This window comes from Panthera tigris, chromosome B1, assembly GCF_018350195.1.
Source record: "Panthera tigris isolate Pti1 chromosome B1, P.tigris_Pti1_mat1.1, whole genome shotgun sequence".
In the NCBI taxonomy this organism is placed as follows: domain Eukaryota; kingdom Metazoa; phylum Chordata; class Mammalia; order Carnivora; family Felidae; genus Panthera; species Panthera tigris.
The window spans coordinates 143,407,402-143,427,145 of NC_056663.1; the positions used below are offsets into that span (position 1 = coordinate 143,407,402).

Below are 19,744 nucleotides of genomic sequence, written 5' to 3' on the forward strand. Positions count from 1 at the left end.
CCATGGCATTTATCCTGCTTGGTGTTCTCTGAGCTTTCTGAATCTGTGATTTAGTATCTGACATTAATTTTGAGGACATTGTCAATGATAATTGTTTCAAGTACTTCTTTTGTTTCTTTTTTTCTTCTCCTTCTTCTCCTCATATTCCCATTACATCTATGTTATACCTTTTATAGTTGTCCTGTAGTCTTTGGATATTCTTTTTTTTTTTTTTTTGTCTCTGTTCTCTTCTTTTTGGTTTTTGACCATTCTGTTGACATATCTTCTAGCTCAGAGATTCTTTCCTCAGCTGTGTCTAGTCTACCAATAAACCCACCAAAGACATTCTTCATTTTGTTACTGTTTTTTATCTGCAGCATTTCTTTTAGGTTCTTTCTTGGGATTTTCATCTCTCTGCTTCCATGGCCCATCTGTTACTGCATGCTGTCTACTTTACCTTTAGCATATTAGTCATAGTTGCTTCAAATTCTTGCATCCCTGCCATGTGTGGTTTCAATGCTTGTTCTGTCTCTTCACATTGTTTTTTTGCCTTTTGGTATGTCTTGTACTATTTTCTTGATAGCTGGAAATGATATACTGGGTAAAAGGAACTGTTGTAAATAGGTTTTAGGAATGCGGAGGTCAGGGGGGAAGGGAAGAGTTTTGTAGTCCTGTAAAAGGACATATAGGTCTCAGTCTTTTAATGTTCTTATACTTCTGGATGGTGAACTTTGCAAGTGTTTCTCAGTTTTTTCTCCCTTCCTTAGGTGGGACAGGATAGCTAGAGTAGTATGAAGTTGAGCATTCCCTTCCTCAGGCCATTTAGGCTCTGAAAATACCACAGCTGCTTAGACTCTGCTTAACCAGTTTTTGCTGAGGGAAGGCCTTGTTTTTTTAATTTTTAAAAAATGTTTATTTGTTTGTTTGTTTGTTTATTTATTTATTTATTTATTTAGACAAAGACAGAGAACTGGGTAGGGGCAGAGAGAGAATCCCAAGCAGTCTCTGCACTGTCAGTGCAGAGCCTGACGAGGGACTTAAACTCATGAACCATGAGACCATGACCTGAGCCAAAACCAAGAGTCAGATACTTAACCAACTGAGCTACCCAGGCACCCCCAGGGCAGGCTTTGTTAAGAAGCACAGAGCTCTGGGGCACCTGGGTGTCTCAGTTGGTTAAGTGTCTGACTTTGGCTCAGGTCATGATCTTGGGATTCGTGAATTCCAGTCTTGCGTTGGGCTCTGTGCTGACAGCTCAGAACCTGGAGACTGCTTCAGATTCTGTGTCTCCCTCTCTCTCTCTCTCTCTCTCTCTCTCTCTCTCTGCCCCTCCCCCACTTGCATTCTCTCTCTCTCTCTCTCTCTTTCTCTCTCAAAAATAAATAAACATTTTAAAAAATTTTTAAAAAGAAGAACAGAGCTCTGGCATATTTCAGAATGGTTCCTTTCTCCTCTACCTGTGGAAGGAGAAGGAGACTTTTCTCCAAAATTTACTCTGGGAATCTGGCTGAGCTCCTGGAGATAAATCTTACAATATGGTGGGGGCCCCTCTGTGACTGGGTTCCTCTGGGGTTTTTAACTTTCAGATTTGTCCATAGTGAGCCTCCAGTAATTTGCCAATTACAGTTCAGGTTTTCCTGCCTTGGCACTGGTTCCTGCAAAGATTTCCACCTGTAAATCTGCTCCAGTAAAAGGACTCCATATATTTTCCTGCCTATCTCTTCAATCTTGGGGGCAGTGGCTTGCCTATATCCTCTCTTCTGTTATGGATCTAACAAGAGTTGTTGATTTTTGTGTATTCTGCTTTTTAAAAAATGTTTATTTATTTTGGAGAGAGAGAGCAGGAGTGGGGGTGGGGTGCAGAGAGAGAGGGAGACAAAGAATCCCAAGCAGGCTCCAAAATCTAAGCTGCCAGCACAGAGCCCAACTTGCGGCTCGAACCCACGAACTATGAGATCATGACCTGAGCTGAAGCCAGATGCTTTACTGACTGAACCACCCAGGTGCCCATAGTGTATTCTGTTTTTTACTTGTTAGGATGAAGTAGAAACTTCCAAGCTCTTTACACACAGAATCAGAAACCAGAAGTTTCCATACCTTTTTAGATTTAATTTTACCAGAAGTCTGTGTGTGTGAGTATGTGTGTGTGTGTGTGTGTGTGTGTGTGTTTGTGTATGCTTATAATAAAAACCTTTTGCTTGTTAAAGGGCAAACAAGGAGCCCTTAGACTGAGGTGGCTGGAATGCCTTGGCCACCCACTAGAGCAAACTGAACGAAACCTAAGCTAGAGTCAATTTCTGTAAATGCCTGAAAGTTAAGATACTGTAACTTAAAAACAACCACTCACAAACAGCAAAGTTGGCTTTCCTAAATAAAGCAACCACTTACAAGATAACCAACCAAATAATTTCCTCACTCTGCTTCTGCATCTGCTCTATACAAGCCTTTCCCTTAGCTTCTGCTGCGAGAATGCTCCTAACCTCTTTCAGTTTGATGATGCCCTGTGCAAATTGATGTTTGCTCAAAAATTCTTACATAAATTTTAATGTGCTTCAGTTTATCTTTTAACACACTGATGCATATTTTATTTTAACACATGAATATGCTATAAAATTTTTTTTTTATGTTTACCATTTGAGAGAGAGAGAGAGCACAAGCAAGGGAGGGGCAGAGAGAGGGAGACACAGAATCAGAAGCAGGTTCCAGGCTCTTGAGCTGCCAGCACAGAGCCTGCCGTGGGGCTCGAACTCACAGACCTCGAGATTGTGATCTGAACTGAAGTCGGCTGCTTAACCGACAGAGCCACCCAGGTGCCCCGAATATATTGTAAAATTTGAATGATTTTCCCTGCCATCTTTGTATGCCGGCAATTTAGTTGTAAACAACTATATCTACCAGAAGCACTTTATTCATATACAAGAATATGGATGTATATGGAGCAGTGTTGTGTGCATGTCAAATGGCAGCACACTCTACTCACTGACCTGATCTTGCTTTTTTCACTTAATGTATCTTAGTGATTATTGCATATCAGTAGACATAAAACTCCCCTTTAAAAAAAAATTGCTGCAATTTATTTCATTGTATGGATTTACCTTAATTCACTTAACCAGTGATATATTTGGAAAGTTCTTTGTGATTCAATCTGGAATCTTTTAATAGGTGAGTTTAGCCCATTTATAGTTATGATGTAACAGGTAAGTGTGATCTTAGTTTTAATTTTTTTCCCCCTTAAGAGTCAGTATGGCTTAGTGGTTAAGAATAAGAAATCTAAATATTTTTCATTCAAATCAGCTACATGTCTGGGTGTGCTTACATAGCAGACGTTCTGGACATGAAGGAGGAACTAAGCAAACATGAAATGTTGTCAGGAAAAGACAGGCCACAGTGACTGGGTTTTGTAGGTACTCATGCTTCCTTTTGAATCCTGTGTCTAGCAGTTATTGCTGTGTGACCTTGGACGAGTTACTTAAAATCTATGTGCTTTAGTTTCCTTGTCTGTAAATCAGACTAATAATAATGGTACCTGTTTCATAGGGTTTTTGTGCTTAGAATAGTGTTTAGAACATAGTAAACAGTATGTATTAGTTATTATTATTTGTAATATCATGCTGTTTTAGTACACCTTTAAAAATATTTTTCTATATAATTTCTAAATTATTTTTAAAATATTGAATGTGTTTCCTTTGATAATTTGGAAAGGTTTTATTTTTTACTATTTGTTACCTTTATAACTATAGCATTATATGATATACTTAATCCTTTGTAAAGTAATTATTATGTTTCTATTTCCTTTTCTCTCCCACTCTCTCATCTGATTTTCTAAGTTTATTTATTTATTTTGAGAAAGAGAGAGAGCGAGCAAGTTGGGGAGGGGCATGGAGAGAGCAAGAGAGAGAAGAGAGAGAGAAAGAGAGAGAGAGAGAAAATCCCAAGCAGGCTCTACACTTCAGCTCAGAGCCCAACACAGGGCTTGAACCTATGACCCTTGAGATCGTGACCTGAGCTGAAATCAAGAGTCAGACAATTAACCAACTGAGCCACCCAGGCGCCCCAACTCATCTGATTTTCAAAGACATCTTATTTATCTTATTGTTTACCATTAAACCTGTAAATATAATTAGGCCTTGTAATTTAAAGTTTCATGTTAAAAATATAATTTTGACCCATCGACAAGGAAATCAACATATGTACACTCTTGTTTGCATCTTTTCTTCTTTCTTCTAAATTTGTTAGAAATATTGTTTGTGCCTCGGGGCGCCTGGGTGGCTCAGTCGGTTAAGCGGCCGACTTCGGCTCAGGTCATGATCTCACGGACAGTGAGTTCAAGCCCCGCGTCAGGCTCTGTGCTGATGGCTCAGAGCCTGGAGCCTATTTCAGATTCTGTGTCTCCCTCTCTCTCTCTGACCCTCCCCCGTTCATGCTCTATTTCTCTGTCTCAAAAATAAATAAACGTTAAAAAAAAAAAATTAAAAATAAAAAAAAAGAAATATTGTTTGTGCCTTGTTAAATTTTAAATAGTCACCTTCTGTTTTGTGATTGTGATGTGCACATTTTTATTAAGACTTAGTCCCACACTAATGAATTCACCATTCTCAATATTTTTCACTGTTGTCTTTTACTTGAACGACAGTTTTGTTGGATGTAAAGTTCCTGGATCACTCTTTCCTTGAGGGTTTTTAGGGCTATATTCTAGTGGTTTCTTTCCCTTTAATGGTGGCAACATTTTCTGGTGAATGTTTATTTGTTTCCTTCTTTCTTCCTCTTTTCTTAGAGCATCTTTGAATAGATCCTGGATTGGTTTTTGATTGTTTCTTATCTTGTAACAAAGTGAGCCCTTCCTGGACTAGCTATCTGTAGAAGGTTCATTTAGGGGAAAGGCTATGCTCTTGTTTCAGGCTAGCAGGAATTCACCATGATTCACAATGATGTTCCTTACAATGCAAGCCTGATCTGTGGGATTGACTTCTGTTATCCTTGCATTTGCTGATTTGTTCATAATGAGTTGTTTTGCCTTCCATTTGGCCTCACCAAGAGATTGCTTCCAGCGAATGAGTTTCTGTGTAATTATTCAGGCCTCCCTTCCCTGGTATTTCTCGGTGCCATTCAGTTCTAGGGTTGCTTTCACAGACAGCCTATGAATCTTGTTCCTATTATAGCAAAGAAGGAGTTTTTTGTTTTTGTTTTTTCCTTTTTCAGGGTATGTCACCAATTTTGGATTACTTGGCTCTACCAGCTTTTTAGCCACAGGTGATCTCTTGGTATCTTCCTAAACTTCTGTTTCACCTTGACTAGATTTGGCAGTCCCACCTCATTCGTAGTGGGTAGGGGTCTAGATCCTGCTTAGTTCCATCAAAGGTGGAGCTACATTTCTTTCTCATTGGCTTTATTGTATTATCTGAGAGGAGAATGGGGCAGTATGGTCTTTTGACTATAATTTAAAAACCAGAACATACTTTTAACAATTTATACTGTTTATGAATTTTATTTGTTTTTCTTATCCTAAGACTTTAGATTGTGACTAATTGCTACATAATTTGATCTTGGAAAAATTATTTTGCATTTTTTTTTTTTTTTTTTTACTACAGCAACTGAGACATGAAAATCTGGTCAATCTGTTGGAAGTGTGTAAGAAAAAAAAACGATGGTACCTAGTCTTTGAATTTGTTGACCATACAATTCTTGATGACTTGGAGCTCTTTCCAAATGGTCTAGACTACCAACTGGTTCAGAAGTATTTATTTCAGATTATTAATGGAATTGGATTTTGTCACAGTCACAATGTAAGTATTTAGGTTAAATAATGATTTTGCCAATGATTAACTCACCAGATACTATCACTTAATTAATGAGACACTTGCCTAACCTAAAGTTTGGACCAGTAAAGTAATTGAAATAAACTGTGTTACTTTGATACTGCTAATTTTCATGATTCATAATAACATGTATTCTTTCTTCCAACATTTTATTATGAAAATTTTAGGCTATACCGAAAAGTTGAAAGAGTGTACATGAATACCCATATAACCACCATGTGGACTCTATACTTGTTAACATTTTGCTGTATTTGCTTTATGACATATTTATTCATCTAGTCATCCATTTATCTACCCATTACTCTGTCTTATTTATTTATGCATTTGAAAGTAAGTTACAGACATCAGTACATTTCAACTTTAAATACTTCAGCTATGCATATTAAACTAGAGTTTAAAATTTGTTTGCTGTGATTTTTTGCTTTTTTGTTTTTTTAAGGTAGCATTTGCTGAGTGAAATGCACAAATTTTAAGTTCACATTCTCTTGCCTAGTTGTGATGTATGAAAATCCCTGCTCTTACCCTATTTCTATCACAATCATTTTATATCCTTTGAATATCATATAAAAGCACCTCTAGGTGAAACGACATTTATAAAATGAATAACTCAGCACATTGATTCTACCAGTTTTACAAAATATTTTTAAATGACATTTTTTTGGTATGATTATACAAGTAACAAATGCTAATAGAGTAGGGCTGGCCCTGTGACCTCACCGTTGATGTCTAGGATGTAACAGAAGTTGGTAGCTTTACAAAATGCTCAGCAATGGCAGATTGATGCTGGTCATCTGGAAGAGCTTAAAATAAATATATTTTTTAAAATTTCAAAATGAAGCTTACTTGTATTAGAGAATAAGCCTGATGATTTGTTTTGCCTAGCTGTAGAGCTTTTAGTATTTCTCCCACTGTCCTGTTTTCTCCTTCCATAGTCTCTCCTTTAGAAATCTTAACAACTGACCTTATTTTACTCTTTTTACATTTCTGATTGCCTGATGAATGCCTCCACTTGGGTGCTCAACAATCCACTTAAAAGCCCACATGGCTAAAACTAAACTACTTACTATTCCATCAGAACAAACTTTTTCTAGACGTTTCTTTTTTTTTTTTTTTTTAATGTTTTTATTTATTTTTGAGACAGAGAGAGACGGAGCATGAGCAGGGGAGGGGGAGGGAGAGAGGGAGACACAGAATCCGAAGCAGGCTCCAGGCTCTGAGCTGTCAGCACAGAGCCTGACGCGGGGCTCAAACTCACAGACCGTGAGATCATGACCTGAGCCGAAGTCGGACACTCAACCGACTGAGCCACCCAGGCGCCCCTAGACGTTTCTTTTTTTGATGGAACCACCATTATTTTAGATTCCCAGGTTTAAGTAAAATATCTGAGATTACTTCCTAAGTTCTGTTCATTCTTGACTGAAGATATTTCTAACTTGTACCTCTTTCTATTCTATTCCTCTGAATACCAGCCTTGTTTGGGCCCTTATCCTCTCGTAGTTGTCCCAATGTTCTTCTCCTGGCCTTTAGTCCTTCTTCTGATTTAGTTTGTTTATGGGCCAACATCTATAAATACCATATCGGTTATGTCACTTCTGTGGATTCCCATGGCCTTGACACCAACTCAGACTTCCCAGGCTGGAAGTTGAGTCAGCCTTCCACCCTAGTATATAACCTCTACTCTAGGAAAAACACTTCCCCAGAGTTTCCTGATCTATTTTTGTCTTTGCTTTTTTGCTCTTCTTGTTACCTTAACTTGGATTGTCCTTCCATTTCTACATTTATTGAGGTCACACATAGTATTAGAGACCTGTCTTTCATAAAATTTTTCCGTGACCAGTCTAGTCTTCAATGATAGTCTTACTTTCTTAGTCTTGAGAGTAGTCATTAACAGAACAATTGATTTGGTATTTAGTAATATATATTTCATCCAATATCTTTGATTAAGTGAAATTTCAAGCATAAATGTTCTTTCTTGCTCAGCTAGGTCCCAGTTTCTTTAAAGCCAGGAACAATTTTATATGCTTTTATCTGTATTTGTTATAGGGACAAAAATAGTACCCTGCACATGGCAGGTGCTCAAAAAATAATATACTTAACTTGATGTGCCAATATATGTCATACTTCGCTTTTTGTCTTAGATCATACACAGAGATATAAAGCCAGAGAATATATTAGTCTCCCAATCTGGCGTTGTCAAGTTATGTGATTTTGGATTTGCGCGGACATTGGCAGCCCCTGGGGAAGTTTATACTGATTATGTGGCCACCCGATGGTACAGAGCTCCAGAACTATTGGTCGGCGATGTCAAGTATGGCAAGTAAGACATCAGGAAAGGGGGTGGAGGGCAGAGAGGGCATATTTAACACATTTTTTCTTGATAAAATGGAATATGTTTCTAATATAATGAAAGATCACTCTAACACTCAAAGGAAAGTTTTACATTTAAGGGAACTTTATTTATTTAACAAATTAAATCCAAGTTGGTTAACATACAGTGTAATAATGATTTCAGGCATAGAATTTCGTGATTCATCACTCCCATGTAACACCCAGTGCTCATGCCAACAAGTGCCCTCCTTAATGCCCATCACCCATTTACCCAATCCCCCACCCAGCACGTTCTCTGTGTTTAAGAGTCTCTTACAGTTTGCCTCCCTCTGTTTTTATGTTATTTTTCCTTCCCTTCCCCTATGTTCATCTGTTGTGTTTCTTAAATTTACATTTAGGGAACTTTATGACTTGTTCTTTTTGGTGCTTCCCCTTTAAATGTTGTGTGTGTGTGTGTGTGTGTGTGTACGAGCGTGTGCTTGTGTGCTTGCAATAAATTGGGGTGAGCATACTTATTTTAAAGGTAGAGAAATCAAGATGAGCAAGTGGGTTTTTTGGTGTGTGTGGTCTGTTCTCTACAGTGGGTTGGAAATAGATGAATTTATTACTTGTAAAGAAAGACAACACTGATTGGGTAAGTCTGACACTTGGAATGAGGCAAGGTGGAATTGACAAGGATGAGGGGAGAAACATAATTGAGTGGAACGTTTTTAAAATATAAATTATCTGCATAAATGAGTTCTTCAAAGAAGAAGGGATGGTAACTCACTGCTTTTGGTAGAAATCTTTCTCAAATGTTTTCTAGGGGTGCCTGGGTGGCTCCGTCAGTTAGGCCTCCCCACTGTATTTCAGCTCAGGTCATGATTTCACAGTTTATCAGATCTAGCCCTGTGTCCAGCTCCATAGTGCAAGTGTGGAGCCTGCTTGGGATTCTCTCTCCCTCTCTATCTGCCCATTCCTCTCTCCCACTCACATGTTCATGCACACACACTCTCTCTCTCTCTCTCAAAATAAATAAATGAACATTAAAAAATGTTTTCTACACTTTGTGTTTTCAGTGCACACATCATTTAATATTTTCTTGATTACTCTGAGTTCTCATTTTGTTATACTGTAACTTTTCTATAATTTTATTTTTATTTTATTAGAAAAATTTTTTTAATGTTTATTTTTTGAGAGACAGAGCACGAACAGGGGAGGGACAAGAGGGGAGTCACAGATTTCAAAGCAGGCTCCAGGCTCTGAGCTGTCAGCCCAGAGCCCAAAGTGGGGCTCGAACTCATGAACTGTGAGATCATGACCTGAGCCAAATTGGATGCTTAATCAACGGAGCCACCCAGGTACCCCTTTATACCATTTTATAATTCAGCTATGACCTTAAACAATTTCAAGGTAGTTGTCCCTATGTGAATGATACCAGCATATTCTGCTTTAAGTTCTTGGGTCTGATTTTTAAGATAATGTTTCTATTTTTTCTGTTAGCTCCTAGTTCCCCTTGTTACTGTATGTGTCCCAAACAACCTTCTCCTGTGCTGTTTTGCTGTTTTCAGTGTATGGTGGGATATATTGATCAACCTGGTTAGAATAATGTATAAACAAAGAATGAATAGGCTTTGAATGAAAACCCAAAAAACTTATTTCCAGAATAAAGTACACATAATAACGGTTTTGAGAAGCCTTTTCCTTCTTGTCACGTGATTGAAGTTTCTGGAAATCTGACTTAGGTAAAATTGGGAATCAGTACTTGAAATTTATAGGGAAATGTATTTTTATGAGTAATTTAACGCTTGCTACTAATATTCTCAATACCAAATAGTAATATGCAGAACAGATTCAGTCACATAAACATAGTAGGATGCCAGATTTTATACCACATTGCTTTTATTTCAGGGCTGTTGATGTATGGGCCATTGGCTGTCTGGTAACTGAAATGCTCATGGGAGAACCCCTTTTTCCTGGAGATTCTGATATTGACCAGCTATATCATATTATGACGTGTTTAGGTAAGATTATACATCTGCATTTTAAATTTTAGAGGTTTTTCTCCTATGTTTTTGTTTGTATTGATTTTACTACTTGTTAGTATATTAAAGATGGTATGTGTTTTAAGTGGAGGTAGGGAGCAAATAGGAAAATCTCATCTATTTATATTAATTCATTCTCAGTCTGGCTTTGGTTTGTCTGGCAAATGGTCTTATTCATGCTCTCATCCACCCTCCTGCCCCACTCCCCACAAAGAAAAGAGCAAAGGCTGTGCATTTTCTCTGCACTTTTGCATCAATAAATCACATGTAGAGGATGCAAATGGTTTTTTCTGGGGGGCGGGGTTAGCAAGTGTTCGGTGGAATCTGACTGTTACCCTTATCCTCATCTTCAAACTGAGAGACCGAGACTTCTTAGGTAGTTTAATCTTGTTGCAGATATGACTTTTGTTGTTAGTGTTTTGGACAGAATTTTAAAGCTAGAGTATCAAAGTCTTACATTTGTTGAAATACGAACTTCATATTGGGAGATGGATCTTGGAAAATGGAAATAATGGGAAAATACTTGGGGGGGGCATTTAACTGTTGGATTTTAAGTTTCCAGGGTAGAAATTCAATAAACAATACAGTAGTTTCTTACAGCAGAATTTTCATATGTATTTTATACTAGATTAGGTACTAAAGTTGAAGAAAAATATAAGAGTGCTCAAATCAGACTTTAAACACAGGTACAAAATCAGTAGATTTTTAAATTTTTGAAAAAAATTTTAATTTTTTAAAATTTAAATTTTAATAATTAAAACAATTTATTTTCATTTTCAAACTAAATTCTTAAAGGGTGGAACTTATTTATCTAGATTCTGATCATATGACTAGTAATATTTTCATTGTTTTGGTCAGCACTTTATGCTTTGTTGTTAGAAATGAAGTGTTGGTACTTATTTCTAAAAAATTAGAAAATGTTCTTTACCTATCCTTTTCCTATGCACCCTCATGACTTCAGTTCTATATATAGTGGCTTGTGAATTTTCTAAATGAGTAGGTTGAGATAAGAATGTTAATTTTCTTGAGTTGACTTACATCAAAACCACTATTGAAGACTGCCAGGTACCATCACCATAAGAACACTGTTTTTGGGTGATTTTGCATGCTGAGACAGCCCTAACTCCAAGTCCATAAGCTGTGTTCTACTCTTTTGTCCATGCCACATCACCTGTCTCTTTGCCATTTCTATCATGAGGTATAATGACAGAGATGTGTGCTGTTCTCACTTCCAGGTAATCTAATTCCAAGACATCAGGAGCTGTTTTATAAAAATCCTGTGTTTGCTGGAGTAAGGTTGCCTGAAATCAAGGAAACAGAACCTCTTGAAAGACGCTATCCCAAGCTCTCTGAAGTTGTGATAGATTTAGCAAAGGTAATCATATGTTTTACTTTCTTACAGTGAATTTATATTATGGAGACATGGTTTTCTCTTTTTGTTGTCTAGTTGATCTTTTAGGTCAACGATTTCCTCTCTTGATTTTATTTTGTTATTATTTTTTAAATTTTTTTAACGTTTTATTTATTTTTGAGACAGAGCATGAACAGGGGAGGGTCAGAGAGAGGGAGACACAGAATCTGAAACAGGCTCCAGGCTCTGAGCTGTCAGCACAGAGCCCGACGCGGGGCTCGAACTCATGGACCGTGAGATCATGACCTGAGCCGAAGTTGGCCGCTTAACTGGCTGAGCCACCCAGGCGCCACTGTTATTATTTTTTTAAGTAAACTCTACCCCCAACGTGGGCCTCAAAACTCGGGACCCTGAGATCAAGAGTCACATCCTCTAGTGACTGAGCCAGGCAGGCCTCTCTCCCTGCCCCCACCCTTTCTTTGCCAGTAAGCTCTATGCCTAACATGGGGCTCAAACTCACAACTTCCAGATCAAGAGTCGCATGCTCCACGGAATGAGCCAGCCAGGTGCCCCTATATTGCTTTTAGTTTGTTTTTTTTAGTTAATTTATTCTCGAGTTAGTTAACATGCAGTGTAGTCTTGCCTTCAGAAGTAGAATCCAGTGATTCATCACTTACATATAACACCCAGTGCTCATTCCAACAAGTGCCCTCCTTAATGTCTATCACCCATTTTCCCCACCCCATCAACCCTCAGTTTCTCTGTATTTAAGCATTTCTTATGGTTTGCCTCCCTCTCTGTTTTTATCTTATTTTTACTACCCTTCCCCTATGATCATCTATTAAATTTCTCAAATTACATGTGATTGAAATCATGTCATGTGATATCTGTCTTTCTCTGACCGACTTATTTCGTTTAGCATAATACTCTTCAGTTCCATCTGTGTGGAACTGTGTGTGTGTATTATATATGTATGTATACATGTATATATACATGTATGTGTATATGTGTATATACATATATGTGCATTTAATATATATTATATACACATACTGTATACGTATGTATGTGTATATGTATATATGTATGTATATACCACATCTTCTTAATTCATGCATCAGTTGATGGACATTTGGACTCTTTCCATAATTGGACTATTGTTTATAGTGCTGCTATAAATGTTGTGGTACATGTGCTCCTTTGAATCAGCACTTCTGTATCCTTTGCATAAATTCCTAGTAGTGCTGTTGCTGGGTCATAGGGTAATTCCATTTTTAATTATTTGAGGAACCTCCATACTGTTTCCCCAGAATGGCTGCACCAGTTTTCATTCCCACCAAAAGTGCAAGAGGATTCCCCTTTCTCCACATCTCCACCAACATCTGTTGTTTCCTGAGTTGTTCATTTTAATAAATCTGACTTGTGTGAGGTGGTGTCTCATTGTGGTTTTGATTTGTATTCCCCTGATGAGGAGTGATGTTGAGGATCTTTCGTGTGTCTGTTTGCCATCTGGATGTCTTCTTTGGAAAAGTGTCTATTCATATCTCCTGCCCAGTTCTTCACTGGATTATTTGTTTTTTTGGGTGTTGAGTTTGATAAATTCTTTATAGATTTTGATGGTTTCCTGTCTCACATTTAGGTCTTTCATCCATCTTGAATTTATTTTTGTGTATGCTGTAAGAAAGTGGTCCAGTTTCATTCTTCTGCATGTTGCTGTGCAGTTCTCCCAGCACCATTTGCTAAAGAGACTGTCTTTTTTCCATTGGATATTCTTTCCTGCTTTGTCAAAGATTAGTTGACCATATATTTGTGGGTCCATTTCTGAGTTCTCTATTCTATTCCATTGGTCTATGTGCTACTGTCTTGATGATTATAGCTTTGTAGTAGAGGCTAAAGTCTAGGATTATGATGCCTCCTGCTTTGGTTTTCTTTTTCACCATTACTTTGGCTATTCAGGATGTTTTGTGGTTCCATACAAATTTTAGGTTTGTTTGTTTTAGCTCTGTGAAGAATGCTGGTACAATTTTGATTGGGATTGCATTGAATGTGTACATTGCTTTGGGTAGTATTGACATTTTGACAGTATTTGTTCTTCCAACGTGAGCATGGAATGTTTTTCCATTTCTTTGGGTCTTCTTCAATTTCTTTCATAAGCTTTCTATAGTTTTCGGCATACAGATCTCTTACCTCTTTGGTTAGGTGTATTCCTAGGTATTTTATGGTTTTTGATGCAATTGTAAATGGGATTGATACCCTGATACCTCCTTCTCTTGCTTCATTATTGGTGTATAGAAACATGACTGATTTCTGTACATTGATTTTATATCCTGCGACTTTGCTGAACTCCTGTATCAGCTCTGGCAGTTTTTTGATGGAGTCTTTAGGGTTTTCCATGTAGAGTATCATGTCATCTGTGAAGAGGGAAAGTTTGACTGCTTCTTTGCCAGTTTGGATGCCTTTTATTTCATTTTGTTGTTGATTGCTGAAGTTAGGACTTCCAACACTAGTTAACCAACAGTAATGAGAGTGGACATCCCTGTTGTGTTCCTGATCTCAGGAGGAAAACTCTCAAGTTTTTCCCCATTGAGGGTGATCTTAGCTGTGGGCCTTTCACATATGGCTTTTATCATATTAAGGTATGTTCCTTCTATCCTGACTTTCTTGAGAGTTTTTATTAAGAAATGATGCTGTATTTTGTCAAATGCTTTTTCTATTGACAGGATCATATGGTTCTTGTCCTTTTTTCTATTAATGTGATGTATCATGCTGATTGATTTGTGAATATTGAATCAACCCTGTAGCCCAGGAATGAATCCCATTTGATCATGATGAATAATTCTTTCAACATACTGTTGAATTCAATTTGCCAGTATCTTGTTGAGAATTTTTGCATCCATGTTCATCAGGGGTATTGACCTGATTTCTCCTTTTTAGTAGGGTCTTTGTCTGGTTTTGGAATCAAGGTAATGCTGGATTCATAGAATAAGTCTGGAAGTTTTTCTTCCATTTCTATATTTAGAATAGTTTGAGAAGAATAGGTATTAACTCTGCTTTAAATTTCTGTAGATTCCCCTGGGAAGCCACCTGGCCCAGGACTGTTATTTGTTGGGAGATTTTTGATAACTGATTCAATTTCTTCACTGGTTATGGGTCTGTTCAAACTTTCTATTTCTTCTCGTTTGAGTTTTGGTAGTGTGTGAGTGTCTAGGAATTTGTCCATTTCTTCCAGATTGTCTAGTTTGTTAGCATATAATTTTTCATAGTATTCTCTAATAATTGTATTTTTGTGGTGTTGGTTGTGATCTCTCCTCTTTCATTCGTGATTTTATCTATTTGGGTCCTCTCTCTTTTCTTTTTGAGAAGTCCGGCGAGAGGTTTATTAATTTTGTTTATTCTTTCAAAAACTCAGCTCTTAAATTCATTGATCTGTTCTGCTGTTCTTTAGGATTCTATATTGTTTATTTCTGCCCTAATATTTATTATTTCTCTTCTTCTGTTGGCTTTGGGCTTTCTTTGCTGCTGCCTTTCTAGCTCCTTTAGGTGTAAGGTTAGGTTGTGTATTTGGGACCTTTCTTGCTTCTTGAGATAGGCCTAAACTGCAATGAATTTTCCCCTTAAGACTACCTTTGCTGCATCCCAAAGGATTTGGACTGTCAAGTTTTCATTTTCATTTGCTTCCATATATTTTTAGATTTCTTCTTTAATTTGACTCATTCATTCTTTAGTAGGATGTTCTTTAGCCTCCATGTAATTGGGGGCTTCCCAGATTTTTTCTTGTGGTTGGTTTCAAGTTTCATAGCATTGTGATCTGAAAATATGCATGGTATGACCTCAATCTTTTTATACTTGTTGAGGGATGTTTTGTGACCCAGTATGTGATATATTTTGGACAATTTTCCATGTGTGCTTGAGAAGAATGTGTATTCTACTGCTTTAGGATGAAAAGTTCTGAATATATCTGTTAGTCCATCTGGTCCAATATGTCATTCAGAGCCATTGTTTCTTTATTGATTTTCTGCCTAGATGATCTGTCCATTGTTGTAAGCGGAGTATTAAAGTCCCCTACAATTGCAGTATTATTATCCATACATTTGTTTAGGTTTGTGATTAATTGGTTTATATATTTGGGTGCTCTCTTCCACATTGGGGGCATAAACATTTACAATTGTTATCTCTTCTTTTTTTTCTTTTCAAAGTTTATTTATTTGTTTTGAGAGAGAGAGAGAGGATGAGAGAGAGAATCCCAAGCAGGCTCTGCACTGTCAGCACAGAGCCCAATGTGGAGCTCGATCCCATGACCCTGGAATCATGACCTTAGCCAAAATCAAGAGTAGGATGTGTAACTGACTGAGCCACCCAAGTGCCTCCACAATTGTTAGCTCTTCCTGATGGATAGATCCCTTAATTTATACAATGCCCTTCTTCAATTCTTGTTACGATCTTTGTTTTAAAATCTAGTTTGTCTGATATAAGTATGGCTACTCTGGCTTTCTTTTGATGTCCAGTAGCGTGACAGATGGTTCTTCATCCTCTCACTTTCAATCTGCTGGTGTCCTTAGGTCTAAGATGAGTCTCTTGTAGGCAGCATATAGATAGATCTTATTTTTATTATTCATTATGATACCCTGTGTCTTTTCATTGAGGCATTTAGTCCATTTACATTCAGAGTGATTATTGAAAGATATGGATTTAGTGCCATTGTGTTATCTGTAGGTTTCATGTTTGTGGTGATGTCTCTGGTCCTTTGTAGTCTTTGCTGTTTTCCACTCAAAGAGTCCCCCTTAGGATCTCCTGCAGGGCTGGTTTAGTGGTCATGAACTCCTTTAGTTTTTGTTTGTCTGGGAAAACCTTTCTTTCTACTATTCTTTTTTTTTTTTTAATTTAATTTTTTATTTTTTAAAATTTACATCCAAATTAGTTAGCATATAGTGAAACAATGATTTCAGGAGTAGATTCCTTAATGCCCCTTACCCATTTAGCTCATCCCCCCTCCTGCAACCCCTCCAGTAACCCTCAGTTTGTTCTCCATATTTAAGAGTCTCTTCTGTTTTGTCCTCCCTCTTTTTATATTATGTTTGTTTCCCTTCCCTTATGTTCATCTGTTTTGTCTCTTAAAGTCCTCATATGAGTGAAGACACATGATTTTTGTTTTTCTCTGACTGACTAATTTCACTTAGCATAATACCCTCCAGTTCCATCCACGCAGTTGTAAATGGCAAGATTTCATTCTTTTTGATTGCCGAGTAATACTCCATTGTATATATATCCCACATCTTCTTTAGCCATTCATCCATCGATGGACATTTGGGTTCTTTCCATACTTTGGCTATTGTTGATAGTGCTGCTGTAAACATGGGGGTGCATGTGTCCCTTCAAAACAGCACACCTGTATCCCGTGGATAAATGCCTAGTAGTGCAATTGCTAGGTCGTAGGGTCGTTCTATTTTTAGTTTTTTGAGGAGCCTCCATACTGTTTTCCAGAGTGGCTGCACCAGTTTGTATTCCCACCAACAATGCAAAAGAGATCCTCATCCTCTTTCTCCGCATCCTCGCCAACATCTGTTATTGCCTGAGTTGTTAATGTTAGCCATTCTGACAGGTGTAAGGTGATATCTCATTGTGGTTTTGATTTGTATTTCCCTGATGATGAGTGATGTTGAGCATTTTTTCATGTGTCTGTTGGCCATCTGGATGTCCTCCTTGGAGAAGTGTGTATTCATGTCTTTTGCCCATTTCTTCACTGGATGATTTGTTTTTTGGGTGTTGAGTTTGATAAGTTCTTTATAGATTTTGGATACTAACCCTTTATCTGTTATGTCATTTGCAAATATCTTCTCCCATTCTGTCGGTTGCTCTCTCTACTATTCTTAATGACAGCCTTGCTGGATAAAGGATTCTTGGCTGCGTATTTTTCCTATTCAGCACATTGAATATTTCCTGCCCCTCCCTTCTGGCCTGCCAAGTTTCAGTGGACAGGTCTGCTACTACCTTATGTATCTACCCTTGTAGGTTAAGGCCCCTTTGTCCCTAGCTGCTTTCAGAATTCTCTCTTTATCTTTGTATTTTGTCAGTTTCACTGTGATATGTCATGAAGCTGACCTGTTTTTGTTGATTTTGAAGGGAATTCTCTGTGCCTTTTGGACTTGGATGCCTGTTTTCTTCCCCAGATTAGGGAAGTTCTCAGCTATAATTTGTTCAAATAAACCTTCTGCCCCTTTCTCTTGCTCTTCCTCTTCTGGAACTCCTATGATACGGTTATTATTTTATTTCATGGAATCATTTACCTCTCTAATTCTACCCTCGTGATCTAGTAATTTCCTTTCCCTCTTTTTTCCAGCTTCATCATTTTCCATAATTTTATCTTCTATTTCATCTATTCTCTCTTCTGCTTCTTCCATCCTTGTTGTCACTGTATCTAGTTTATTTTGCATCTCATTTATAGCATTTCTTAATTCATTGTGACTATTCCTTAGGTCTTTGATCTCTGCAGCAGTAGATTCTCTGCTGTCTTCTATGTGTTTTACAAGCTCAGCTATTAGTTTTATGACTGTTATTCTAAATTCTTGCTCAGATATATTGTTTATATCTGTTTTGAACAATTCTCTATCTGTCATTTCTTCCTGGATTTTCTCTTGAGGAGAATTCTTCCATTTCATCATTTTGGCTAGGTTTCTGTCTTTTATGTGTTTAATAGCTTGTTATGCGTCCTGCATCTGTGAGTACTACTATATTAAAAAGGGTCATATGCTGTCCAGGGCCTGACACTTCAGGAAGTGTTTTTGGAGTGTGTTACATGCACTCTGTTGTTGCGTTTTGACTGCTCTATCCCACTGATCAGTCCTCTGCAAAGCTCCTCCTTGCTTGTAGTGGTGGAGTGTTTGAACCTTTCACCAGGTTTGCTTTGATTTGTTCATTGGAGTAACCCTGATTTGCCCTTGGGTGAAAGTTTTTTCTCCTAGATTGCAGAGTAGAGAGGAAACTGGCTATGACTTTATAGTTCACCTCTATTTCTTCTCATAAGACATTTTGGCATGGGATGTCATGCCAATTACAGACACATTTAAAGCTGGTATTCCACACCACAATGCCAATGTCCTGCGTTTGGGCCCTGGTGGCTGTAATTTTTGTACATTAAGAAAGAGTTTAAAAAGTTAAATAATTTGGCAGGGAGATCTTTGGAAGGAAAGGCCTGAAAAAAATTTTTTAAAGGAATTTTTTTAAGCTTATTTATTTATCCTGAGAGAGAGAGCGAGAGAGAGAGAGAGTGTGCGCACAAGTTGTGAGGAACAGAGAGAGAGGGAGAGAGAGAGAATCCCAAGCAGGATCTGTACTGTCAGCACAGAGCCGGATGTGGGGCCCAAACCCACAAACTACAAGATCATGACCTGAGCTGAAACCAAGAGTTGGACGCCTAACCTACTCAGCCACCCAGGTGCAAGGCCTGAAAATTTTATTTGTTTTAAGAAACTGTTTAGTGTTATCTAGCATGTTTTAAGTATAAAAACATCCTCATAACAGTATCTTTTTAATGTTTAACATTTGAAATGCAAGCCTATATTAAGTGGAAAAGAGAAGAAAAATGGATAAGGAAATAAAAAGAAAGGTAAAGAACTAGCAAATTATTATTTTTTTTAATATTTTTTATTTTTGAGAGAGAGAGAGAGACAGAGAGACAGAGAGAGAGAGAGAAGGAGGAACAGAGAGAGAGGGAGACACAGAATCTAAAGCAGGCTCCAGGCTCTGAGCTATCGGCACAGAGCCCAATGCGGGGCTTGAACTCAAGGACTGTGAGATCATGACCTGAGCTGAAGTTGGAAGCTTAACTGACTGAGCCACCCAGGTGCCCCAAGAACTAGCAAATTATTAAAGCACAGGGCATAGGATCATGACATGTACTGTAGTGTTAAGGAGGCTTTTGCTTAACGACTAGATTTGCTGAAGCTAATTTACAAATGATCATCACCTTTGCCTTGTAGTTGAGGGAGATATTAGGGCAATTCTCACTAGACCTTTTGGAGTTGTTAGATCAAAAAATTCTTATTAATTAGGACTTTCCTGAAGTATTGATAAAATAAGTGCAGTATATCTAAAACACCAAGATCATATCACATTTACTCAAGATATTTTTTGCTTTTAAAATTTTTAAAATAACTCATTAATAAAAGTTTATTAAGCTTATAAACAATTGTAACAAGTTCTTAGATGAATACATTTCTACTTTTCTATGTAATCTTCTAACAGATTTA

General features: G+C 37.5%; 1 protein-coding gene across 1 annotated transcript in view; it reads left to right on the top strand.

Annotated features, from left to right (window-relative positions):
* The window catches only part of CDKL2 (cyclin dependent kinase like 2), a 51,713-nt gene that overhangs the window by 13,571 nt on the left and 18,398 nt on the right, over positions 1 to 19,744 (top strand). The window contains exons 3-6 of the mRNA XM_007086949.3: positions 5,568 to 5,762; positions 7,934 to 8,112; positions 10,014 to 10,126; positions 11,383 to 11,522. Of these exons, the coding sequence (XP_007087011.2) occupies positions 5,568 to 5,762; positions 7,934 to 8,112; positions 10,014 to 10,126; positions 11,383 to 11,522 (627 nt within the window). The remainder of the gene's footprint in view (positions 1 to 5,567; positions 5,763 to 7,933; positions 8,113 to 10,013; positions 10,127 to 11,382; positions 11,523 to 19,744) is intronic.